The sequence below is a fragment of the Saccopteryx leptura genome, chromosome 13, assembly GCF_036850995.1.
Source record: "Saccopteryx leptura isolate mSacLep1 chromosome 13, mSacLep1_pri_phased_curated, whole genome shotgun sequence".
Taxonomy (NCBI): Eukaryota; Metazoa; Chordata; class Mammalia; order Chiroptera; family Emballonuridae; genus Saccopteryx; species Saccopteryx leptura.
Window position 1 is genome coordinate 23,563,232 of NC_089515.1, and position 26,831 is coordinate 23,590,062.

Sequence of the window (26,831 nt, forward strand, 5' to 3'; positions counted from 1 at the left end):
GCTTTTTGCTCAAACCAGATGAGCCCACGCTCAAGCTGGCGACCTCAGGGTCTCGAACCCAGGTCCTCCGCATCCCAGTCCGACGCTCTATCCACTGTACCACCGCCTGGTCAGGCAAGATTAACTTTTTAATGGAAGAAACTATATAACATGCTTTCTTTGGGAAAGTGTCATTTCTTGAATTTATTTTAAAAAGAGGTAACTATTATAACTAAATTGAGAAAAACAAATTATTTATTATGTTTAGCTGGAAAATTTATTTGGACACCATAGTAGTTTCTAATGTACTTTAAATTTCCAAGTGTGAATCCATTTCAGGCAGAGTGTTCATATTCTTCAAAAATAATGGAGATTTCTTGAGCACCATTATGTTCATTAACTTTGAAAGAAAACAGCTATTCACAGATGTACGATAGACCTGTGTCACCTGAGTGACGCCTTTGCTCTGCTTTGGCTGGCTTTTGCTTGGGAATCTCTAGGAGGACCCCCACTGCCCACCACTAACAAGATGAACGAATAAGTTGATGTGCTCGCCCTAGTCCCAGGCCACTCGGCCAGGCGTTGGCATGCATTCCCTTTGCATGATGACTAGAAACTATTGAGTTCATGTATTGTATGATTCCCGGACACCCACAGGGAAGGAGACCCTCTGAGTGCCTCATTTACTATCATACTAGTAGCAGTTTGGACATGGGAAAGGACTGATCGCCATGTAATTTCTGTGACGTGTTTTTCCCCGTTGGCTTCTTAGATAAAGTAGACGATCCAGTGTGCAACATTCAAATTGCAAGGATGCTTGAGCTGCCCGCTATCTATAGGAAAGTTTATGACCAGCCTTTCCACAGCCCAGCCCTAGAAAGAGAGGCACTAAGGTAAGTTGTGGCCAATCCCTGCTGAAGATGTAACCTCAGCAGGTAGGCCAAGCAAGGGGAGCCCAGATGCTGGCGTGGCCCTGGGTTCAAGTCCTGACATCATTATCTTACGTCTGCACACCCTTTGTGTACCTCAGTGTCCTCATCCATAAAGCAAAGAGGACAGCAGTACAGGTGGTATTGGGTTGTGGTGAGGAAATTAATGTGCATCTGGGAGGGGTCCCTGAAGGTATGGAGGGAGCGGAGAGAAAGTATTTGAAGAAATGATGACTGAAATTTTTCCAACTTTGGTAAAAAATTAGAAACAGATCCAAGAAACTTAAGCTCCAAGGCCAGAAACCCGAGGGAAACTGCAGCAAGGTGCATTATAATCAAAGTCTCTCAGCATGACACATCATAATGAAATACTACAAATGTGATGACTACTGTTCTCAACTAGGGCTGATTTTATTTTTTATGTGGGGGAAGAAAGGAGGAGTGAGATGAGATTATCTGCGTTATTTATTTATTTATTTATTTATTTTTGGTGAGCGAGACAAAGATAAGGACAGGTAGGGACAGACAGGAACTGAGAGAGATGAGAAGCACCAATTTTTTCATTGCAGCATCGTAGTTGTTCATTGATTGCTTTCGCATTTGTGCCTCGACTGGAGGGCTCCAGCCGAACCAGTGACCTCTTGCTCAAGCTAGTGGCCTTTGGGCCCAAGCCAGCAACCATGGGATTGTGTCTATTATCCCATGCTACAGCCAGCGACCCCTCGCTCAAGCTGTTGATCCCGCACTCAAGCCGCAACCTCAGGGTTTCGAACCTGGGTCCTCCACGTCCCAGTCTGACTCTCTACCCACGGTGTCACCACCTGGTCAGGCTCTGTGTTTTCTAGTATATGTGTACATCAAAGAACTCCAAGGGAAGACAGAATCAGTAGTAGTGGTTGCCAAGGGGGTGGGAACTGGGAGGAAGATAGAGTGGAGACTTCACTATGTACACTTTAATATTTTTTAATGTGTATATATGACTTTTTTTTAAGTGAGAGGAGGAGAGATAGACAAACTTCTGTATGCATCTCAGCTGGGATCCACCCAGCAATCCTTGTCTGAGGTCAATGCTTGAATCAACCAAGCTATTCTCAGTGCCCAGGGTTGACACTCAAACCAGTTGAGCCACTGGCTGCAGGAAGGGGAGAGGAAGAGACGGGGGAGAGAAGCAGATGGTCGCTTCTCATGTTTGTCCTGACTGGGGATCAAACCTGAGACATCTGCATACCAAGCGGATGCTCTATCCACTGAGCAAACCGGCCAGGGCCACATATTTTTGTAAATATTTTTAAAAACACCCCAAACTATAGACCTGTATAAAATAAAGGGTGAATTTCCTCCATTGTCCTGTCTCCCACTTCACAATTATACCCTGAGGTCACCGCTATCCATATGTTGGTGTGTATGTATGTACCCTTTTAGACATTTTTCTCTGTGCATACACAGCAGGAATATCATTTTGTGGGTTGTCATTTGCTTTTTGACAAAAATGGGATCATACCTTACATACCATTCTGCAGCTTGACTTTTTTTAAAAACTGTTATTAATATCTTAGTTCTTGTAGTTTTGCCTTATCCTTTCAAATAATCACACAGTGTTCGTAACGTGACTTGTCCTTTATGTCAGAAACAAATGTCAGTTTAGTGTTGTGTTTCCTAGCCAAGTTTCTGTTTTATGCTCACCAAAAAGGAACAGAGGTGATCGTTTTCTTCTTCTTTTTTTTTATTTTTTACAGAGACAGAGAGTGAGTCAGAGAGAGGGATAGACAGGGACAGACAGACGGGAATGGAGAGAGATGAGAAGCATCAATCATTAGTTTTTCATTGCGCGTTGCAACACCTTAGTTGTTCATTGATTGCTTTCTCATATGTGCCTTGACCGCGGGCCTTCAGCAGACTGAGTAGCCCCTTGCTGGAGCCAGCAACCTTGGGTTCAAGCTGGTGGGTTTTTGCTCACATCAGATGAGCCTGCGCTCAAGCTGGCGACCTCGGGGTCTTGAACCTGGGTCCTCCGCATCCCAGTCCGACACTCTATCCACTGCGCCACCGCCTGGTCAGGCGAGGTGATTGTTTTCTACAGGGCTTTTTAAAAACTTTCCCCAGCAAAAATCCAGGTGCCCTGGATCTTGCCAATCTCACATGTTTGCTAAGTGAGAAAGCCAAGGAATTCCTCACGAAGAACAGAGTGCAGACGTTTTACCAGCAGGAGTTGGAAACGGTGGAGTCTCTGCTGTCCCTGGCCAATCAGCCTGTGATTCACGGCGCCTGCTCCGAGCAAGTACGTTCAGCATGCCCACGTGAGGGGCGCAGTCCCCTGCCCCAAATCTGCAGCTGAAGGGTGTGAGCGAACCGACTCACAGGGCGGACCCAGCAAGTAGAGCTCATGGTTTTGTCACATGTCCTTTCTATTCAGGGAAGTCACTGACCTCTAAGAATTTGAACTGAGAAGGGATCTGCCCTTTTCTGCTCACTTAATCTCATTAAGCTCCATCTTTGGATAGAAAAAAATAATAGTCTAAGCTTCATAGTACTTAGAACTCACTGAAATGAGTAATCTCATAAGGAGCCAAATGTGGGGGGGAATGGATGAGAAGAGGTAACTAATTAATTATCCTTCCAAGATTGTTGAAGTTGAACAAAAGCTTCTTACTGACTTGCTGTCTCTTCTTTAGAGTAAGGTTAACCTATCATGTTTTAGGAGTTTGAATAAAGACCAAGTTGTATTCATTTGGGTTTATAAGTAGAAATTTCAAGGAACATTTTAAGTCATTTTTATTTCTCCTAGAAATAACTGTCCCCACTTTTCACCCCTAGTGTTACAGGTGAATGTAAGTGGTTGGTGTTTCCATATTCGCTTGGAATTCAGAATTATTTGAGTCTTTGGCATTGCAACTTCGTTGCAATTCTTGGGGTTTTTTTTGTTGTTGTAACATGACTGGTGTTGGTTTGTTTCATTTGTTCCACCGGAGGGTGATCTGTGCTTCAGTGTCACCTTCTTGCCTCCCTATCTGCTCTGAGAGCCACTTCCTCACTCTGTTATCACCCTGTTTTCGGATCTCATTATGTCACTGGTATTTATTTGTTTGCCAGCCTGTTCCTCCACCAGAATTTAAGTTCTCTCACAGCAGAGAGATTTTTTTTTTTTTTTTTTTTTTTTGACAGAGACAGAGAAAGAATCAGAAAGCGGGACAGACAGGAAGGGAGAGAGGTGAGAAGCATCAATTCTTTGTTGCGGCTCCTCAGTTGTTCATCATTTGCTTTCTTATTTGTGCCTTGACTGGGGGGGCTCCAGCAGAGTGAGTGACTCCTTGCTCACACCAGTGACCTTGGGTTCAAGCCAGCGACCTTGGGCTTTAAACCAGTGACCTTTGGGCTCAAGCCAGCGACCATGGGGTCATGTCTGTGATCTCACACTCAAGCTGGTGCAGAGCAGAGATCTTGTCTGTCTTATTCTCTGTTCTTTAGAACCAGGGCCTAGAACAAGTTTGTCATAAAGTAGATTTTTGTTAATTATTAGTTAGTTGAAGAATGAACGGTTTTAAAAAATTCAAATAGTCCCTGAAAATATCTAGTTAAAAGTAAGTTTCCTTACCATCCTTCCTTCCACCGCCTTTCTCCAGAGACAAGCACTGTTACGAGTGTCAGAAGTATCCTTCTGGACATGTCTGAGCATATAGAAACTGGAAGTAGTTGTATCCCCCTTTTTTACGCAGATGGTATTGTTTAAGCTAGCTAAACACTAGTCCATCCCTAGCTTTTCATTGAACAGTATGTCTTGTAGATCATTTCTTTTTTTTTTTTTTTTTTTTTTTTTTGTATTTTTCTGAAGTTGGAAACAGGGAGGCAGACAGACTCCCGCATGCGCCCAACCAGGATCCACCCGGCATGCCCACCAGGGGGCGATGCTCTGCCCATCTGGAGCGTTGCTCTGCTGCAACCAGAGCCATTCTAGCACCTGAGGCAGAGGCCACAGAGCCATCCTCAGCTCCCAGGACATCTTTGCTCCAATGGAGCCTTGGCTGTGGGAGGGGAAGAGAGAGACAGAGAGGAAGGAGAGGGAGAGGGGTGGAGAAGCAGATGGGCGCTTCTCCTGTGTGCCTTGGCCAAGAATCGAACTCAGGACTCCTGCACGCCAGGCCGACGCTCTACCACTGAGCCAACCGGCCAGGGCCTAGATCATTTCTTAGCATACATAGATTTGCCACTATCCAATAATGTTTTGTTACATGTACTATAATTTAAATAATTAGCCTTTTCATTCTTGGACTGTTCAGATGTCTTCTAGTCTTTTGCTATTATCAACAGGGCTTGCCCTTGTTAGGTAACATAAGTTGTTCTTCATGATTCTGTTAGAACAGATACCAGGTCCCCATCCAACTTCCTAGGCACGACCACTGCTTCTCAGTTTCATTCATGATTCTAATTATCTCTTCCTGGCACCAGGCTGTGTCCAGTGACCCATGATTTCATACAGAGAGATGAGGGATATTGTTTCAGGAAACACCAAGGTGGAGAGGGTCATGACTGGCCGCTTTGTCCTGTGCCATTGTCGCTTCTAAACAGTTGTAGCACTCCAGCTGTCCCCTGACAGCAAGATTGACCTTCCTCCATTTAATCACTTAGAGGGGGCTCAATGCCAAGTTAGCCTCCTGGGACTTCTGACCACTCTTGGCATGTCTGGAGGGAAACTTTGAACCTTAGCAAAGACCACATTCTTCCCGTGAACCAGATCTTCAGGGATGGCTCTGATGTAAGTAGAGAGACTTGAGGTCTCTGAGGACTCAAAGCGTTCTTCATTCAAAACCATGGAGAACTTTTGCCGTGTTACCTTTTTGAAAATGCTTAGAGCAGAAACGTGTGTCTCCCCAGTGCTGGATGTTTAAAAAGAAATGAATATGGCACTTTATTTGTTTTGTCTTTGGAAACTGTTTTTCCATCAATTATGAATTATTCCCTCACATGGCTCTGCTTGGGGAGGTCAGTGTCATTCAATTGAATCCTGCTTAATTGCGCCTGGGAGACCAAGGATGCTTTACAATGGTGGTGAAACCCTAGCTCTTTCCGTACTTTGTGTTGTCATACAGATGAAAGCTTCACAAGAAATCATTGTGATAGTGCTATAAGCAGAAGGAGAGGGCTACGAATGTTTTCCCCTTTCTTTATTTTCATCCTGGCCCTTAGCAAATCCAGAAACCTGATAAGCAGGCCTTGTGAAAGCATTGTTTCTTTGACAGCTGGATAAATGTTGAGTTTGTTTGGGAATGAAGACTATATATATTTCAGAGATCCACCCAGTTCCTGACCTGCCGCGAGAGAGGCCTGCTAAGGCTCAGCTCCTCCAGCCAGTCAGTTATTTCCTCTGAGCAATTTCGGTTTCCTACATCGGATGAGTGTGTCATTGCTCTTTAGAAAAAGACAAGAAAGACACAAATCCCAGAGCAGGAAGAGCTACTGGCTAGAAGAGATGATTAGAGGTTTTACCCTTGAGACTGTCTTTCTAACCAGCAGAGAGATACTATCCGGAGGTCAGCTGAGGAAATGTTTTTGGAAAGGAAGCTTCACATGTTGTTGATGTTTACAGAGAGCCTTTTCTGTTGGGTCTGCCTTGTTCACAGCTAAAACTGTGCCTTTAAGCTCGCAAGCCTAGCAGCCCCTTCTGCTGCTTGGTCTTCCTGAGATCCGGGAGGAGGACCAGGCTTTATGTATGGTCAGGGGATAACCAAGAGTCTTTTCCAATGACATGGATCATTCTGTAACAACACTTCTGGTTAGTTTCCAATTTAGTTCTATCTTGATAAAGGTGTAATAAACTCGACCCTTAGGATCTTTATATTTGACTAAAGAAGGCTAATCTCTTTAGGAATATGAAGAGTAAGTGGTTATAAAGTTTTGTGGAAGAGCCTATATTGGATTGTGTTTCCCCTAAGTAGGAGTACTCCTGTATGAAATTGAAACAACTTTGTTTGAAGGTCCTGAATAAAGAAGATGTGTGGTTGAGGATTGTTAGGTGAGGTGCTTATTCTAAACACACCCAGAAAACTTTTCTGCCTGGGGGAGTCGTCAAATATTTCTGAGCCTTATTCTCCCTTCAGAGAGTGGGTGCTGTCATAACCTAGAATGTTTGTCAGCTTTTAGGCCCTGATGTTTTAATGACCAGGTTCCCCAGCCTTTTTTGTTAATTCAGACTATAATTTCAGAGTCTCAGACTCGCCTCTGAGCCCAGGAGAGCACATTTGTGAAACATTTTCAGGATCTAGCAAATTGAAACAAAGCCTGTTTGGGCGGCCTCTTCTAGAAAGAGAAGGTTTCTTCAGGGATAGAATTGTCAACACTTGAGGCAATTGGGGGATCTCTTTCTTCTCCCTGTCTCTTTGAGGAAGTGTTGTGGGCAGATCTCAAATACGGTCTCTTTTTCAGCAGCTTTGGGTGCTGCCCCAGACAGCCTTCATAAGTGCCTTTCACTGCAGGTGGGAGTTTGCCTTCAAACCCTTTTTTGGACGCTTTGCCGTGTTTCTTTGGTGCTCTGATCTTTTTAATGTCTTGACAAAGTTGTGTCACATTAAAAATGGATCTGTACCTTGAAGGACAGTTGTTCACTTTCTTTGTTTTAGTAAAGAACTGATAAATCCCTAATGGAGTAATCAGAAGCATACAGCCTCTATAATAGTTCTTTGATTACATGAATGTTTTATTGATCACCCTCCATGTGCCAGGAAGAAGGTGGCCGGGATGAAGTGCAAAGGCTTCGACTCAAGAACCACACAGTCTAGTTGACCGTGGACATAGCGGAAAACTGAGCTTCCTTGGGAATGAGAAGTGGGATGAGCTGGTGACCTCTCTAGGCAAACCTGTCTCTTAGAGAAGGGAAGAAATACTGAGATTGAGGAGGCAGCCACCCGACAGCAGCTGAGTTCCTTCCATAGGGTGGTCTGGCTTTACCCCTGTCAACCTTTAGCCCACATACTCACCTTTGACAGGTCTCTGCAGACCTATTTGCTGTCATTGTTCTTTTAAAATTATTTTATTTTATTTTATTGACTCTAGAGAAAGGAAGAGAGAGAGCAGGAGAGAGACAGGAACAGTGGTTCCTGTATGAGCCCTGACCGGGGATCAAACTGGCAACCTCTGCGCTTTGGGATGGTGCTCTAACCACCTGAGCTATCCGGCCAGGGCCATTGTTCTTCATTTAAATTAAGGAGACTATTTAATACTTTCTACATGCTGGAATCCCTAACTTACTTCAATGTGTGTAAAAATTCTTTGAAGTCCTTAGGAAGAGATTGTATATAGCCATGATTTTAATTAACAAAAAATGGGGGAGGGGGGCTAATATGTACACAGTGTTTTATAGTTCTGTTTAAAAAATAATAATAAAGCTTGTCCTTTTGAGATGTCCAAAATATGGGACAGTTATCAGGCATGATCCTGCCAAAGCAAATTCCCAGTCCTCCTAAATACCACCCTGCTGGGCTGGTGCATCCTGGATCTTTTGACTCAGCAGATAAAAAGCTTGTTGGATGAACTCATAAACCAGTTGGTCTAGGGAGTTGCTCTCAGGTGCTGTAAGATGGGACTTACTTGTTTTTTTTTCTTTTCCTTTTTTTCTTCCCACAGGCTGATTTTCAGAATGACACCACTTCCAAGGCAATTCACAGTATATTTAAGAACGCTCTAAAGCTCCTGAAGGAAAAAGGATTCATTTACCAGAAAGATGGTGGTTTTGATAACCTCTTCTATGTAAGAGACTTGCAACTTAATGTTTTTCCTTCTTAGCTTTAATTACAAATATATTTATTTAAGAATACCTATTTTCTTCTTTTTAGATTTTTTCTAGTTATTCCTTTTTTTTTTTTTTTTTTTTTTTTGTCATTTTCTGAAGCTGGAAACGGGGAGAGACAGTCAGACAGACTCCTGCATGCGCCCGACCCGGGATCCACCCGGCACTCCCACCAGGGGGCGACGCTCTGCCCACCAGGGGGCAATGCTCTGCCTCTCCGTGGCGTCGCTCTGTTGCGACCAGAGCCACTCTAGCGCCTGGGGCAGAGGCCAAGGAGCCATCCCCAGCGCCCGGGCCATCTTTGCTCCAATGGACCCTCGGCTGCAGGAGGGGAAGAGAGAGACAGAGAGGAAGGAGAGGGGGAGGGGTGGAGAAGCAGATGGGCGCTTCTCCTGTGTGCTCTGGCTGGGAATCGAACCTGGGACTCCCGCACGCCAGACCAACGCTCTACCACTGAGCCAACTGGCCAGGGCCTCTAGTTATTCCTTTTTAGAGAGAGAGAGAGAGAGAGAGAAAGGGGTAGGAGCAGGAAGCATCAACTCCTATATGTGCCTTGACCAGGCAAGACCAGGGTTTCGAACAGGTGACCTCACTGCTCGAGGTCGATGCTTTACCCACTGCGCCACCACAAGTCAGGCCTCTATTTATTGTTTTTAAGAATCAGTCATTAAGAGATATATAAAATAAGTACCCCCAAGGTACCACTTTTAACAGTATATCCTTCTAGGCCAGGGATCGGAAACCTATGGCTCGCGAGCCAGATGTGGCTCTTTTGATGGCTGCATCTGGCTCACAAACAAATTAAAAAAAATAATGTTAAAAATATAAAACATTCTCGTCTGACCTGTGGTGGTGCAGTGGAAAAATATAAAACATTCTCATGTATTACAATCCATTCATTTCCTACCGCTCATGTTCATGGTTGTGGGTGGCTGGAGCCAATCACAGCTGTCCTCCGGGACAACACCAAATTTTTATGGGATAATGTGTAACATACATGGGTCGCTGTATGGCTCTCACGGGATTACATTTTAAAATATGTGGCGTTCATGGCTCTCTCAGCCAAAAAGGTTCCCGACCCCTGTTCTAGGCATTTATGCATTTACAAATACACACATATAAATAAATATTCCTTTGGCTTTTTCTGTTTTCCAAGAAAATGTGATCATTTTCTAAGTCAGGATTTCTCAGCTCACCACTGTTTGAGCTGGATAATTCTTTGTCATGGGGGCCGTGCTTTGCATTGTAGGATGTTTAGCAGCGTCCCTGGCCTTCACCCACTAGATACCAGTAGCAGCACCCTGGTTGTGACAAATAAAATGTCCCTAGACATTGCCAAGTGTCCCTTGGGACAGTTAAGAACCATTGCTCTAAATAATGCTTAAGAGCTTTTTTTGACACCAAAATCGCACATTATACCATCTTTCCATGTAAATACTTACAAATTCACCTCATTCTTTTTGACATCTGTATGATATTCCATTTTATGGGAACTTGCCATAAATGTTTTAACCCTTTCTCTCTGCTGGACATGTATGGTATTCCCAACTTTTGCTCTCACAAATTGTGTTGCTATGGGTATTTTTACACAACTATTTCTTTGAACTTATGTTAAGTATTTCTATAAGGTTGACTCTTAAAAGAGGAATTGCTGGAACAAAGGCATGTACCTTTAAGCTTTTAATCAACACAGTCTGACTGGTTGCCCAGCGTCTTGTCCCAGTCGTCACTCTCACTGGGGGTATAAGTGCCTGCTTGTCTTGTACCTTCGGAGTAGGTCACTGCTCCTTGCCCACCTCCAGGGATGTTAACATTGGAGGAACCAGTCTGGAGTCGGGCTCCTCATGACCATTGGTACCAGTAGCGTAGATGTGACTTCAGCTACAATAATTGTCCTGGAGACGGATCACAACTTGGAAGCATCCCAGAAGTCTCACTGTTTACAGGCATGATTCCTGAGGGAATGTTTCCCTTAATAGAACATTTTCTTTTTTTTACAGAGAGTCAGAGAGAGTCAGAGAGAGGGGTAGATAGGGACAGACAGGACCGAAGAGAGATGAGAAGCATCAATCATCAGTTTTTTGTTGCGACACCTTAGATGTTCATTGATTGCTTTCTCATATGTGCCTTGACCGTGGGCCTTCAGCAGACCGAGTAACCCCTTGCTCGAGCCAGCGACCTTGGGTCCAAGCTAGTGAGCTTTGCTCAAACCAGATGAGCCCGCACTCAAGCTGGCAACCTCGGGGTCTCGAACCTGGGTCTTCCGCATCCCAGTCCAACACTCTTTCCATTGCGCCACCGCCTGGTCAGGCAGAACATTTTCTTGATATTGACTTACTCTAGTGAGTCCCCATTTTAGAGCATTTTTTAAAATTAAGAGATTTTATTATTATTTTATTATTTTGATTTTAGAGAAAGAAAGGGGGGGGGAGGAGAGACAGAAACATCGATCTGTTCCTGTCTGTGCCCTGACCAGGGATTGTACTGAAAACCTCTGTGGTTCAGGACTATGCTCAAACCAACCGAGTAATCCGGCCAGGGTGAAAATTAAGAGACCTTTTAAATAATTTTTGAATAGTTTTTGAAAAGGGTATTCCAGCCTGTGCAAGGGTGAGTGCAGTCCACTCCCTCCCAGGATGGGAAGACTTAGTGGGAGTTGGTTGCCTCTTGTGGGATTGGAGAAGTTTGTGATAGGCAGCTCACATTAAGCTCGCCCCCACACACACCAGCACCCACCCACTCCCAGTCACATTGCCCCTGGCAGGCTCGGGGTTGGCCAACTGAATCTGTAGAAAGCAGCTCTTCCTGAGAAGCAGCAGGCCCACGGCTGAGGCGTGGCAGGGGTAGGGCACTTCCTCCAGTGAATCAGTATGAGCTGGAATGGGGTAATCAAGCAATAATTGCTGTCTTTTCCTCAGTAAAACCATTCTTCTTTCCTGACTTCACTCTTCCCCTTACAGCTTAGCTGCCTGGCCTTGTAGGTGTCTGTTTCCTGGAGGGTCTGGCCTGGTTGGCCTGGGTGATGGAGTGATCACAGGATGTAGGTACTTCTGTTTGTATAGCCCTTTCCAGCATTCCCCTGCCCTTGGCCCCATTACCTTATTACTCTTTACAATAACCTTGTGAAAAGGAGGGCGTTATCAGTGCCCATTCTTAAATCCAGTTACTCTCAAGTCCTATTAAACAAGCACTCCTGATATATGGGGCAGGGCAGAAGCAGGTTTACAGTTGTGAGTACGTGAAACACGGCGTTTATTCTTGTGTTTTTTGTTAATTATTGTATTATTTTTCATACAAACAACTCAACCTACTTTTGCCTCACCTTGTATGTGTTTGTTTGCATGCTTTTTTTGTACTTTCTTCCTCTTTTCCTTCCTTCCTTCCTTTTTTTCCATTTCTATTTTTTTGTTTGTTTTGTTGTTAGATTTACTACTGAACATGAAGGGGTCCCCAGTTGGTTGCTGCTGTGCTCTTACCTAAGCTGGTTGAGAAAGGAACTATTTAGGTTTGCCTTTGAAGACAGAAAGGGTCTCAAGGAATAGGCTAGATTTAGTCTCTTGCTAGCTTTTCCTTACAGTTTTATTTCTTTTGTTTTTTTCTCACGGTTAGGAGAAGGAATAAAACTGATCAAATGTGACCAGGTGTCAGAGCCCAGAGAAAAGAGTCCTGGGGTCAAGATCAGACATTGGTCACTTGTATCTCCCTCAAAAATACAACAAATAAGGGCCTGACCAGGCAGTGGCGCAGTGGATAGAGTGTCGGACTGGGATGCAGAGGACCCAGGTTTGAGATCCTGAGGTCACCAGCTTGAGCGCGGGCTCATCCGGTTTGAGCAAAGCTCACCAGCTTGGACCCAAGGTCGCTGACTCAAGCAAGGGGTTACTCGGTCTGCTGAAGACCCATGGTAAAGACACATACGAGAAAGCAATCAATGAACAACTAAGGTGTCACAACGAAAATCTGATGATTGATGCTTCTCATCTCTCTCCATTTCTGTCTGTCTGTTCCTATCTATCTCTCTCTGAGTCTATCTCTGTCTTTGTAAACAAACAACAAACAAACAAACAAACAAGGCCCTGGCCAGTTGGCTTAGCAGTAGAGCATTGGCCTGGTGTGTGGAAGTCCTGGGTTCAATTCCCGGCCAGGGCACACAGGAGAAGTGCCCATCTGCTTCTCCACCCCTCCCCCTCTCCTCCCTCTCTCTCTTCCCCTCCCACAGCCAGGGCTCCATTGGAGCAAAGTTGGCTTGGGCTCTGAGGACAACTCCATGGCCTCCGGCTGAGGAGTTAGAATGGCTCCAATTGCAGTGGAGCAACGCCCCAGAGGGGCCGAGCATCGCCCCCTGGTGGGCATGCTGGGTGGATCCTGGTCAGGCGCATGCAGGAGTCTGTCTGTCTGCCTCTTCCCCCTCCCCCCACCCTCCACTTCTCACTTCAGAAAAATACAAAAATAAATAAATAAAATTATATATATAACAAATAGAAATTTTATGAATGTGTTATGAATATTTAAGATGAAAGTTTTTCCTTAAAAGTATTACGTTCTCTTGCCCTGGCCTGATACCTCATCCCAAAGCACAGAAGTTACTGATTCGATCAATCCCTGCTCAGGGTATATGCAGGAATAGATTGATGTTCCTGTCTTTCTCTCTTTCCCTTTCTCTCTCTCTCTGAAATCAATAAAATGAACATTAAAATATATATATATTCCAGTTACTCTTCATATCATGGCCCCAGTGAACTGCCCCCTGAAGAACATACCTCTGAGTCGGTACAGAGCAGTGAGCTGCTGAGGGACAGAGCTGGTTTGACAACAGGCCAAGTATTAAAAACCACATTATTGGTGTAGGAATGATGATTGTTATGAAACTATCTTAAATACTAATTTAGGAGTCAGAGTGACACAACCTCCGTGTTCCTTAAGGACGCTTTCTCTCCGAACTTCTTTTCCTATTTAGGTAACCAGAGAAGACAAAGCACTGCACAGACAGATCCACCGCATCATTCAAGAAGACTGCCAGAAACCAAATCGTAAGTGGTGTGGGCGGGTGTCCTGCTGCCTTGGCAACAGAGGCGGAGCCGGGGCTTTCCCCAGTAGTGACTCAGAGTATGACTGGTGGAGACACCTGCCCCTCAGAGCCTCAGTTCCCTCCTCTCCAAAGTGAGTGTTAGGCTCATCTGGACGTTGGCTCCACATAAAATTCAACCTTGAAGGTTTTTTGAACATTCGGTGCTCAGATCCCACTTGTGGGGATGCTGCTTCATGGAGTTTGGGGGCACGACAGGTGAGCTCCTCAGGTGATCCTGATGGACTGAGGCCTGCCCCTGGGCGCAGGCTTTCTGATGTCCTGCTGGCTCTCACGTTCTCGCTGGTTTGTGGTGTTTCTTGTTCTACTCTTGCCCCTTGTCTTTAAACCAAAACCTGAAATTTCCTTCTCTTCTGACCTCAGGCCCTCAGTGTTGACAGGAATGGTTCTAGACATTACAGCTGGTGTAATTCAGTTGTCGTGAAACCAAATAATTTGCAAAAGAAATGGTTTAGAAAATAATTGGTTTTAGTGGAGCTAGATCAGCCCCTAGTGGTTAGAAACTCAAACTGTAGCTGGTCTAACACAGACATTAAGTCCTGTCTTTAAATCCTGTGTAAACTGATCAGTCTTTTTCTTTTTTTTTAAATGATCAGTCCTAAAGGTGCCATTTTATTTAAAAAAAAAAAATTTTTTTTTTTAGATTTTATTCATTTTAGAGACAGGAGACACACAGAGAGACAGAGAGAGAGGGGGGAGAAGCAGAAAGCATCAACTCCTATATGTGCCTTGACTAGGCAAGCCTGGGGTTTTGAACTGGCTACCTCAGCATTCCAGGTCAGCGCTTTACCCACTGCGCCACCACAGGCTAGGCCTAAAGGTGACGTTTTAAAGTCTGTCTTTTGCACACCACCTAATAACAAATGTTAGCGTATGTTAACAAATGACACTAGAAGAAAAGTGAAGAGCCTTGTTAATGACCACAAGTCTCCTCTTGCTTGCTTTCTCTCCGGAGAAGTCCACCTCCGGTCCTTTTGGCCCATATATCCTGGGGCCTGGACCAATTCCAGGCTGAGTCACTGGGTAGAGCTGGACCAGGTTTCTAGCCCGGGTGTTTGATATGCAGCCCTATTTAGCCTTTAAGAACTGATGAGGTGAGAGCCCAGAGTGCCATGATGACAGATCTTAAAATAAAGCAACCGGTTATTTGAATACAAGGTTTCTGGCTTTAGTTCACTGCATAAAGAACAGTAAGAACAAGTATCCTGTAGTTGGGTTAAATACCTGTCTACCCACAATTTAAGGAGCTTTTAAGAGCTGTGAAATGTGGGTTTTTCAACCAGAGAGACAAGAGGCTGCTCCCCGTGTGACACTCCTGTACTCTTCCCAGTCCCGGGCCACCTGTCAAATACTTATTTTGATCTGCATTAGGGACAGGATGAATTGAAATAATCCTGGGGCCTGGTAAAGTAAATGAAAGGAACTCACACTTCATTTCTGAGGAGAACCAAGCAGCCTCAGTGACATGAGGGTCTGTAAAGTGGCGGGTTTTATATCCACTTCTAATTCCCAGGCCAGCTCCTGCATTGGTGAGTGTGTGTGGCACAGCGGACAGTCTCTCACTCAGGCTCTAGGTGGGAACCTCTAACAGCCATAAACCAATTCCCTGGAACTAGTAAATTCCCAGGAGCTGAATTCTGGGGCTTGAGTAACTGACAAAACCAAGAAAAATACCTTGTAGGGACTGTCTGGGAGTCTACTGTGACCTTTCCTTCTCACAGGAAACATCTATGACATTAGAAAAATTATTCTGAATAATAATGTATGCACATGATGAAAAGTCAAGCAGTGTAAAACTACATGCAGAAACGTTCGACACCCTCTGTAAAGCCAGTAGCCACGGCCACCATCACAGCTGCCTGGCCCGTACAGGTTTGCATTTGATTCGGACAGATGGTAATGAAACAACAGAGCCAAGAACTGGTGGGCCATTAGCTTTAATCCTAGCTTGCGCCTGGCAAGCAAGTAAAAACACACACTGGGCCCCAAAACCCACTCATTCAGTGCTCACAAAGCTACTGACTTATCCGAGTTTCCTAGAATCAAGATTTCTAGCTCACCAGCCTTATTCACCTCTGTTTCCCATCTCCTTCTCTCTGCTCAAACTGGCTTCTCCTTCAGCACTCTGCCGTCTTAGCTGCTTCTCCTCTCCTCCACATGGCCTTTCTCTGCTCTCCTCTCTAATGCTAATCTCAGGAACCAAGAGAGCAAGCCCCGGTCTGCCCCATTTTATATTGTAGAAACCCAAACCATTAAGCCAATCTACAAATAAGAAAGTCTCTGATACAAAGCCACTTACCTAACGCATAAATGGGATTCCTCATAAGAGTGCATCACCCCTATCATGCAACAGTCAAGGGTGTGGGGAAAAGCTTAGTCTTAAAACTAAGCCTTAAGCTATAATGACCCTGCCTGCTTACAGCCTGTCCACCACACCCAATGCAAACTATAAGTGAGCAAACATATGTATCATATTTACAAACTTATTTGACCAACACCCTCCCAGCATGAGACCCAAGCTCTGTGTTCCCCTTTCCAAAGGCAATAATTGTTACTAGTTTCCTGCATATCTTTCTATAGCTGTTATATACACTAACAAACATATTTATATAGTTTATTTTTAAAAGCACAAGTTAAGATTAGCATGTAACAGTATTCTACACCTTGTATTTTAAATCTAACATTGGTTTCTAGAGGTCATCGGCAATAGTACATATAAAAGTATCTCAACCTTTTTAATAGCTGTACACATTCTATTGTACATATAAATAGATATTTGACCTTTATCTAACCATTATTCCTGGACCTTTTGTTCATTTCTAACCTTTCATACAGAATAGAGCATTCAGTTTTTCCTTGTCAAGGTGATTAGTGGCATACTTTAAAATCTTTAGTCATGTATAAGTATTTAAGCAAAGGTCAAAGCTACAATAACAAAAGGACTGTAAACCTGAGGCTTGTTTTAGGTCCCTAAAGCACCAGTACTGGGCTTATCTACAGACGTGCCCCAGCTTGCCTGGGGCCACCTTGCCTAGGTTTGAATCCTAGCTCTGCCACTTTGCTGCTGTTGACCTTGGATAAGTCCGTGCCTCTGTTTCTTTACATGTAAATGTGGATAATATTGCCTATATGATTGATTGTTATGAGGATTAAGTAAATTGGTGTTTTATAAAACTATTATGAAGATGGCAGAGTAGGAAGCACCAGGAAACTGTCTCCCCACTTTGGCAACAGTTGCATCTGTCTGATGTAACTATTTTGAAACTCTGAAGTTCACTGAAGGTTTGTAACTTCCAAGAGACAGTAAATTGGTGTTAATTTCAGTCAATTTTCAACTCTTAGTAACAGCTACCTATCCCTCACCCCAGCCATGTGCACTTGTGCCTGGAATAGCTTGCACAGAGATTGTGGGAGCTCAAATGGGCAAAAAGGAACCTGTCCTCAAAATATCAGGGATCTGTGTTCTGATCGCTGATTGCTGCTTCTCATTTCAGAGGAGCTGGCACAGAGGCACGTAGCCATTGTTGTTGCACCTCCTCCCAGTGTTGCAGCCCCCCCCCCCCCCCCCCCAGCTGAAGTGACTTCCAGGGAATTTAAAGTACTAATGCATACAAAGCTACTGCATGGATGGGAGAAATTAGAAAGTGATCACACATACCCAGGGAAAGGTGCCGGCTCAGAAAAAGACCTGAAAAGACCATAAATTTATATCTCAAGCTGATCTTTGGCACAGAGATAGCCTGCAACAATAAAAAAATAATAACATAAAACAGCAAGCCATGGGGATGGGGGAGAATCTGATCTCCAAAGTTACCACATTATTAGATTCAAATGTTTTTAATTAAAAATTATAATACATAGAAAGAAACAGCAAAGTATGGCCCATTCAAATGGAAAAATATATACATTAACATAATAATAATATAAAATAAATATATAAATTAATATAACATAATAATAATATAAAGTGTCCCTGAAAATACCTAATGGTATATGCTAGACAAACACTTTAAAGTAACTGTCTTAAAGATGCTCAGAGAAGTAAAGGCAGATCTGGAGAAAGTCAAGAAAATAATGAATGAACAAAATGGAAATATAAAGAGATAGAAAACCTAGAAAAAAATTAAAAATAAAAATTTGGAGCTAAAAGTACAAGAACTAACTTGAAGAATTTACTAGAGTGATTTAAAGTCAGATTTAGACAGGCAGAAGAATCAGCAAACTTACAGTGAAGAAAAGTGAACAGAACTTAATGGTCCAATGGGACACCATGAAGTGGACCAGCATATGCATTGTGTGAGTCCCAGAAGGCAATGAGAGAAAGGGGCAGAGAGAATATTTGAAGAAATAATGGCTGAAAAATTTCCTAATTTGATGAAAATCGTGAATATAAATATCCAAGAATTTCAGTGAACTCCAAGATGAACTCAAAAAGAAAACAGTGTCTGACCAAGCCGTGGTGCAGTGGAGAGAGCGTCAGACTGGCACGCGGAAGACCTAGGTTTGAAACCCTGAGGTTGCTGGCTTGAGCATGGAGTCTCTGGCTTGAGCTTGGGATCATGGTCATGACCCCACAATCACTGGCTTGAACCCAAGGGTGCTGGCTTGAGCAAGGGGTTACTCTGCTGTAGCCCCCTGGTCAAGGTACATATGAGAAAGCAATCAGTGAACAACTAAGGAGACTAAGGAGCCATACCGAAGAATTGATGCTTCTCATTTCTCTCCCTTCCTGTCTGTCTCTGTCTGTTCCTCTCTCTGTCTCTGTCAAAAAAAAAAGAATATATCAAGACATATAATAATCAAACCTTTGAAAGACAAAGAGAGAATCTTGAAAACAGGAAGATAGAGCAACTTGTCACATACAAGGGATCATCAATAAGACTGGCAGAAGATTTCTCATGAGGAACTCTCACTTCCCCTATCTCTCTCTCAAATCAATGGAAAAAAGTAAAGGAGAAATCAAGACATTCTACAGTAAACAAAAGCTAAGGGAGTTTGTTACCACTAGACCTGCTCTGCAAGAAATACTCAAGGAAACCCAGCAGGGTGAAATGAAAAGACACTGGACAGTAACACAGAGTCTTATGAAGAAATAAAGTTCTCAATAAAGGTCGATACTTGGGCGACTATAAAAGCTAGTATTATAACAATGGTTTGTAATTCCACTTTTTGTTTTATACCTAATTTTAGAGATTAACACAAATATTAGTCTAAAAACTTGTTATTGTGACTTAACTACACAGTTTATTTTCTTAAGCATAATTTAAGAGATTAATACATTTAAAAGAATTACTAGTTTATGTCTTAGGCTCACCATGTATAAAGATGTATTGCAGTTTTGTGGCATCAACTGAAAGGGGTAGGGACAGAGCTACAAAGGAACAATTTTGATATGTTATTGAAGTTAAGCTGAAATAAATTCAAATTAGGGTGTTAGAACTTGAGGGTGTTAAATATAATCCCCAGTAGATAGAAAATATATGCAAAGGGAAATGAGAAGGAACTTAAATGTTTCACTACAAAAAAACAACTAAACATAAAAGACAATAATGCAGGAAATGAGGGACAAAAGGATGTAAGACGTATAGAAAACAAATAGCAAAATGACAGAAGTAAGTCCTTTCTTATCAGTAATTATTTTAAATGCAGACAGATTAAACCCCCAATCAAAAGACAGAAATTGGCAGAAAGGTTAAAAACATGCTGCAACTATATGCTATCTATAAGAGACTCCCTTTAGAGCCAAGCACTAATAGATTGAAAGTGAAAGGATGGAAAAGAATGTCCAATGTCAATAGTAACCAAAAGAGAGTAGGGGTGGCTATATTAATATCAAATAAAATAGATTTTAAGTCACAAAACATTGTACATTAATGAAAGAGTCGATACTCCAAGAAGATATAGGAATTATGAACATTTATTTACCTAACAACAAACCATCAAAATATATGAAGCAAAAACTAACAGACTTGAAGGGAAAAATATAGACAGTTCTACAATAGTTGGAAACTTTCAGTACCCCACTTTCTAAAATGTATAGAACTACCAGACAGAAGATAAGGAAGGAAATAGAGAAATTTTCACAATAAATCAACTAGGCCTACCAGACGTATACAACACACTACCCAGTAACAGAATGCACATTCTTCTCAAGGGTACATGGGACATTATCCAGGATAGACAATATGTTAGGCCACTAATTAAGTCTCAATAGATTTTAAAAGATGGACATCATACAAAGTATCTTCTCTGACCACAACGGGATGAAGTTAGAAGTCAGTAACAGGAGTAAAACTGGAAAATTCACACAAATTGGTGGAAATTAAATAACACTTTTAAACAGCCAATAGATCAGAGAAAAATCACAAGGCAAATTAGAAAATATTTAGAGATGATTGAAAACGAAAACAGAACATATCAAAACTTGTGGACACAGCAAAAGAGGTGCTAAGAAGAGCTTTATAGCTATCCGCTTTAAAAAACAAGAAAGATCTCAACAACCTAACTTTACAATTTAAGGAACTAGACAAAGATGAACAAGTTAAATCCAAAGAGCAGAAGAGTGGAAATAATGATTAGAGCAAAGATAAATGAAACAGAATAGAAAAACAATAGAAAAAATCTTTGACACCAAAAATCGGTTCTCTGAAAAGATCAAAATTGCCAAACCTTTAGCTAGGTGGGCTAAGAAGTAAAAAGAGAAGACTCAAATACTAAAAGCAGAAATGAAAATGAAGACATTAGTACTGATTCTTCAATACTAAAATAAAAAGGACTATAAGGGAATACTGTGAACAAATGTACACCAGATGAAATGGACAGATTCCTAGAAACAAAACCCACCAAAACTAAATCATGGACAAACGGGAAATCTAAATAGATCTATAATTAGTAAGGAGATTGAATTGGTAATTTAAAATCTCCCAAGAAAGGAAAGCCCTGGACCTGATGGCTTCACTGGTGAATTCTATCAAACATTTGAAGAAGAACTAACTAGTTCTGTCTGTGTAACCAAAAGGACACTTAGTGAACAGCCTTACCAGACAATCTTAGGCAGCCAAATGGCCTTCCTGAAGAAATGGTTTAAGGCCTTTGGGAAGAGTTGAAGATTCTTTTGAGCAGGGACTAGGTTATGAGCATCTTCTTAGGTTATGGCTTTGATGATAGTCATGGTCGTGTAAGAAGCACCTAGCACAGGTCTCCTTTCATCCACACGACTACCAGTGAAGTAGGTGATTTTGTTCGCACTTTACAAATAAGGAAACTGACTGAGATGTGAACCACTTTGTCCCAGTCATAGAACCTGGACTTGATTTGCATCTGTTGGACTCCAGAGTCAGCTCTCCACCTGCACTCTTCTCTTTGTTTTGTTTTGTTTTAGTAGGAAAGAGACAGGAAAGAAGAGAGATGAGAAACATCAACTCATAGTTGTGGCACTTTAGTTGTTCATTGATAGTTTCTCATATGTGCCTTGACTGGAGGGCTCCAGCTGAGCCAGTGACCCCTTGCTCAAGCCAGTGACCTTTGGGCTTAAGCCAGCAACCATGGGTTTCCAACCTGGTCCTCAGTGTCCCAGGTCAACACTGTCCACTGCAGAAGCACCTGGTCAGCAGCTGCTCCCTTTATTTCGACACTACACACATAGTAGGTGTTCAGGAAATTGTTATCAAATGAATGTTGAAGAAACTGGAAATGTGGAGACAAGTGAAGATGACAAGTTTTCCAACAGTAATCCCAACTGGGAGGAATAATGAGTTGACAGAGCCACCAGAGGTCAGAATTTAGCAAATCTTTGTTAGCCCAGGCTGCTGCCTGGGATAGTCTCTGAGCCTTTGAGCTGGAAAAGACCTCACAGGTGCCCCCCACTCCCCAGCCTCCCTTTCTGTAGGTGAGAAAACTGAATCGTGAAGATACTATGACTTGCCCAAAGCCACAAAGGTACTACACCAACTCCCAAAACATGATTTAGCCAACAGCACAATACCTCTTTGGGCACCTTCCTGGAGCCCAAAACGTTTTGTCATTCAAAGACATTCAGTGACTGTGGAGAGTGAGAGGCTGAGCCTGGCCTTGCCATGGGGCCATAAAGGGAAAGTTGGGGAGGGTTTGTTTTTAGTAATGTGGTTTCACTTTGACTTGCAGTTACAGCATTTTTACATCATGACCCAAAAAGTTCTATCATTGTAGTATAACAAATAGATAGGTATAAATTACATACTTAGAAATAGATAGATAGGTGTAAATTATATACTTAGAAATAGTTTGGGCCCTGGCCAGTGGCTTAGTGGATAGAACATCGGCCCAGTATCTGGATGTCCAGGGTTTTTGAGTCCCAGTCAGGGCCCACAAGAGAAGCAATCATCTGCTTTTCCTCCTCTCCCTCTCCCCCTTCTCGCCCTTCTCTCCTGCAGCAACTGGTTCGATTGGCCCAGGCACTAAGGATAGCTCGGTTGGAGTGCTGCAGCCTCAGGCACAAAAATAGCTTCATACTTGAGCATCAGCCCAAGACGGGTTTCAGGGTGGATCCTGTTCGAGGCGCATGTGGGAGTCTGTCTCACTATCTTCCTCTCACCCAAAAAGAAAAAAATAAAATAAATAGTTTAACAAAATAAGATCTATCTGACCTATAATGCAGTACATTCTGTAATTTTCTAGTTTAGTCTGTTTGGTAAGAAAGGAATGCTAATCACAACCCACTAAATTGATTTCATGATCTTCTGATGGTCACAACTTGAGTGTGCATACTACTACTCTAAATCATTGATTTCAACTAGGAAAGAAGTCACTAACCCTGAACTTTTATCACTGTATATCAAATGGTCTTAGCTTTGAGTGGAGGGTAAGAGTTGACTAGAACTGTCACAAACCTTCTTGGAAGCCTATGCCAAGACTAATGAAACAGACCAAAGTTAGGAGTTCCTTCTTCTCGTAGCAATGCCATCAGCCAGGAGATAAGAGAGAACATGGAGGCTGTTATAAACTGGCTCTGCTGTCACAGTCTCAAGTGGGACCCACCTGGGAAGCTAGGGACTCTGCACAGAATACACGCACTTATACATGTAATGGCATTGGAGAAAAAAGACTATCAAGCAGTAAAAATCCATTTGATGCCTGACCAGGCGGTGGCGCAGTGGATAGAGTGCCGGATTGGGACATGGAGGACGCAGGTTCGATACCTCGAGGTCGCCAGCTTGAGCGCGGGCTCTTCTGGTTTGAGCAAGGCTCACCAGCTTGAGCCCAAGGTCTCTGGCTCGAGCAAGGGGCCACTGAGTCTGCTGTAGCCTCCCCTCCCCAGTCAAGGCACATACGAGAAATCAATGAACAACTAAGGAACCGCAACGAAGAATTGATGTTTCTCATCTCTCTCCCTTCATTTCTGTTTCTATCTGTCCCTCTCTCTGATTCTGTCTCTGCCACACATACACACACACACACACACACACACACACACAAAATCCATTTGATTATGGATATAAAATTGTTGATTGGGAATCCTTGCAAGTTGAAGGCCTGAGTCCCTGAGCAGTGGGTCCATTGACGGGCCTGAGAACAGGTTTTTTGTTTTGTTTTTGCTGATAATCTAGGCCAGTGCATCTCTGACTTTATGTGCATAAGAACCATCCAGAGATCTTATTAAGGTCCAGGTTCTGATTCAGCAGATATGGAGAAGGGCTTTGACTTTGAGGGAGAGAAGAGAGAGGAGGGTCTGACAGGAATGTCTGAGCTTAGCCAACTGCCTTTTACCTGCAGACATGGAGAAGGGCTGCCACTTCCTGCACATCTTGGCCTGCGCTCGTCTGAGCCTCAGCCCAGGCCTGAGTGAGCCCGTGCTGCAGCAGGTGCTGGAGCTGCTGGAGGACCAGAGCGACGTCGTCAGCACGATGGAGCAGTACTACATAGCCTTCTGAGTGCAGGCGCTGGCAGCCCGCTGTGGCTGGCCAGGGAGGAACACCAAGTGGTGCTTACTCCCAGGCCTGAGTGTGAACATTGTTCAGAAGCTTGTATGTTGGGAGGCAGTTATCTTACAATCAACTCTGAAGTATGGCCATTTGAGGAATGGAATTTGGCATACATTCTATAGGCTGCCTTCTACCTGCTGTATTCTTGGGATAAAATAACTTTAATCTCAGTCATGACATACAAGAAAACCCTCTCTGTTGACCTCCTGAGTGGACTGGGCATCCTTTGCAAAACAGAAGGGGAGGAGACAGTGTTGGTGGCTGAATTGGTGCGTGTGGATGGGGCTCTATCACAGTAAAGGGCCATCACGTGGTAAAGCAAACCCATGGCCGGTGGGAACTGAAGACCATGCAGCCAGACCACAGAGATCTAAAACTTTTTAAATCTTCAGACTATTGGGAACATTCTTATGGGTCTGCTTCAATGGTTAAGAACCCGGTATAGGGAACTAGCTCTCCCTGAATGAGTTTTGCTGAACTGCAATTGTCAGGGGTCAAGCAGCAGCAGCGGATCATGAAGCCTGGGGTGAATGCTTTTCACAGACCCGCCCAGAGAGTCAATAAACGGATCCAAGGCATGGCTTTGTCATTTTTTTTCCAAGTCAAAAGGTGTCTCTGCTTTTCTCTGCATTGAGGATAGATGTGACTAAATACATTGCCATTACTGCCCTGAAGTTCCTGGAGGTTTTCAGCCAATCATCTGGTGGTGGTAGATGTTACTTTCAAGGCTATCACTGAATGTGCAGCACATCCTGACACCGTTTAAAGATTCAGTACGTGCCCAGACAGGTGGTGGAGTCATGCTGCTGCTCAGAATGGCAAGGTAAAGGAAAAATCTGAGGCATGTAATGGGCTTGTTTGAACAGCAAGATGACAAATCCAGCCTGCAAAAATAAAGTGGGGAAAGATTTGGAGTTAATTACAGTCATTTCACAAAAGGCACAGCTGCTTTTGTCTGCTACATTTGCTCTTGGCGTAATAAGCTCTTATTGGCTCTGCTGGAGAGCCTGTGGGCCTGGAGAGTTTTTCTATTCTATGTAGAAATGGCATGTTTTTAAACTCAGAAGTCAGCTGCAGCTCCATATGTCAGGCAGAAGGCTAGTACCAAAAGATGGCTTCCTGTCGTGGACTTTTCTGATTTGACCCAAACCTCCTCTGCCTTATTTCTAACAGCGATAACCCAGATGGCTGTCCTGAACCCTCCCTGTCCTGTAGAACAGGATCTGCCTGGATTGCCGTCCCAGTGGTTCATCCTTGAGGTCCCTGGCTGTTCCATGTTGAATCATCTCAGGTTTTAAGAACTGCCAGGAAGGAGTCTTGAATCAGAGATTAAAAGAGCATACAGGCCCTGGCCAGTTGGCTCAGCAGTAGAGCATCAGCCCAGTATGTGGAAGTCCTGGGTTCAATTCCCATCAGGGCACACAGGAGAAGTGCCCATCTGCTTCTCCACCCTTCCCCCTCTCCCCTTCCTCTCTATCTCTCTTCCCGTCCCACAGCCAAGGCTCCATTGGAGCAAAGTTGGCCTGGGTGCTGAGGACGGCTCTGTGGCCTCTGCCTCAGGTGCTAGAATGGCTCCTGCTGCAATGGGAGCAACACCCCAGATGGGCAGAGCATCGCCCCCTGGTGGGCATGCCAGGTGGATCCTGGTCAGGTGCATGTGGGAGTCTGTCTGACTGCCTCCCACTTCTAACTTCGGAAAAATACAAAAAAGAAAAAGGCATACATACCTTGCATGTGGCAACCCCACATCTAGGGTTTATCCCACAAAGATCACACAGGTGTGAAAGGATGAGTGCACAAGATGTACATTGTTATATAATTTAGAATTCTATAATTGGGGGAAATGTTTATAGGGAAAATTTAATGATGGTGCATATGCACAATGAAATACTATGCAGCCATTAAAATAATGGAGCAAACAAATACTATTGACATGGAGTGCTCTTCCCAATAGACTTAGTGGGAAGAAAGTCAAGTTACAGATCTATTTATATTACTACTTATCAAACTACCTGTGTATATATGTATATCTCTGTAGAGACTATTGCTGTATATACATTTATATAGATGTAACACATGTATACTCTTAAAGTTGGCCACTCCTCCCCCTAGAAATACTTTCTGCACTTGGCTTTCAGGACACTGTACTCTGGGAGTTCTTTCTCGGTCTCCTTTACTGAGACTTAACCCCACTAACTTCCCTAATTCAGGAAAAGGCAGCTTGATTTTTTCCCAGGTGCTTGGGCCAAACCCATTGTCTTCTTTCTTTCTCTCCCGTCCAGTCTGCCCACAAATGACCTTGGTGCTACTTTCAAAATATTTCTAGAATCTACCGCTTCTCTCTTTCCCACGGCCACCACCTGGAGTGTCGTGGCCTCCTCGCCATCCCCCTGCTTCTGCCCTTGCCCTCTGGAGTTCATTCTCTGCGGAGCAGCCAGTGGTTCTGTTAGCACTTGAGTCAGACTCCGTCCTCCGCTCTGGCTCTCCCACGGCCTGTCAGTGTCCAGACGGGAGCCTGAGGCATCACAGTGTCAGCAAGGTTCTGCTCTGCCTGGCTCGGCCCCTGCCCCTCACCTACTATGCTCAGCTTCACAGCCCTGCTGGTCCTTACGTATACTAGCCATCGTCCCGCCTTAGGGCTTTGGCCTGAAATGTTCCTCACACAGATAACCATGTGCTGGGTGTCGCTTCCCTTCCCTTGGGTCTCTCCTTGAGTGTCTCCTTCTCAGTGGGGCCTGCCCTGCTCTCGCTTTAGCGAGTTGCATCCAACCCCTTCATCCTCCTCAGAATTCCTCAGTACTTAATTTTCTCCGCAGCGCTTGTAACACACTCCATATGCCTCCTACTTGCCCTGTTTATTATCTGTTCCCCCAACTGAAGGAATGTCCGATGAGGGCAAGACTCTTCCTCTGCCTTGTTTTCTGCTGTGTCCTCAGCATCTAGAACAGTTCCTGGTTCGTCTTTCAAACAATCCCAGCCTTGAGTGTGTGGGTGTGGCTTTCCTCCACCAGCTAATACCTTCTGGTCTATCCCGTGGGACTTTCTTTGCAGTCTTACAAGGCTGTTCAGACTGGAAGTGCTCAGAACTAACACCCCCTGGG

At 43.7% G+C, this 26,831-nt stretch overlaps 1 protein-coding gene across 4 annotated transcripts in view; it reads left to right on the forward strand.

The window, feature by feature from the left end:
* STN1 (STN1 subunit of CST complex) overlaps positions 1 to 25,284 on the forward strand; it is a 105,419-nt gene extending 80,135 nt beyond the window's left edge. For 2 of the 4 annotated variants that reach the window (XM_066354528.1, XM_066354526.1), the window contains exons 6-10: positions 752 to 872; positions 3,012 to 3,186; positions 8,523 to 8,645; positions 13,643 to 13,715; positions 23,522 to 25,282. In XM_066354528.1, coding sequence (XP_066210625.1) covers positions 752 to 872; positions 3,012 to 3,186; positions 8,523 to 8,645; positions 13,643 to 13,715; positions 23,522 to 23,679 — 650 coding nt within the window. In that variant the 3' untranslated portion in view covers positions 23,680 to 25,282. Of the gene's footprint in view, positions 1 to 751; positions 873 to 3,011; positions 3,187 to 8,522; positions 8,646 to 13,642; positions 13,716 to 23,521 lie in introns of all 4 variants that reach the window. The other 2 variants (XM_066354529.1, XM_066354530.1) reach the window with 2 other exon arrangements.
* Positions 25,285 to 26,831: the final 1,547 nt, after the last annotated feature.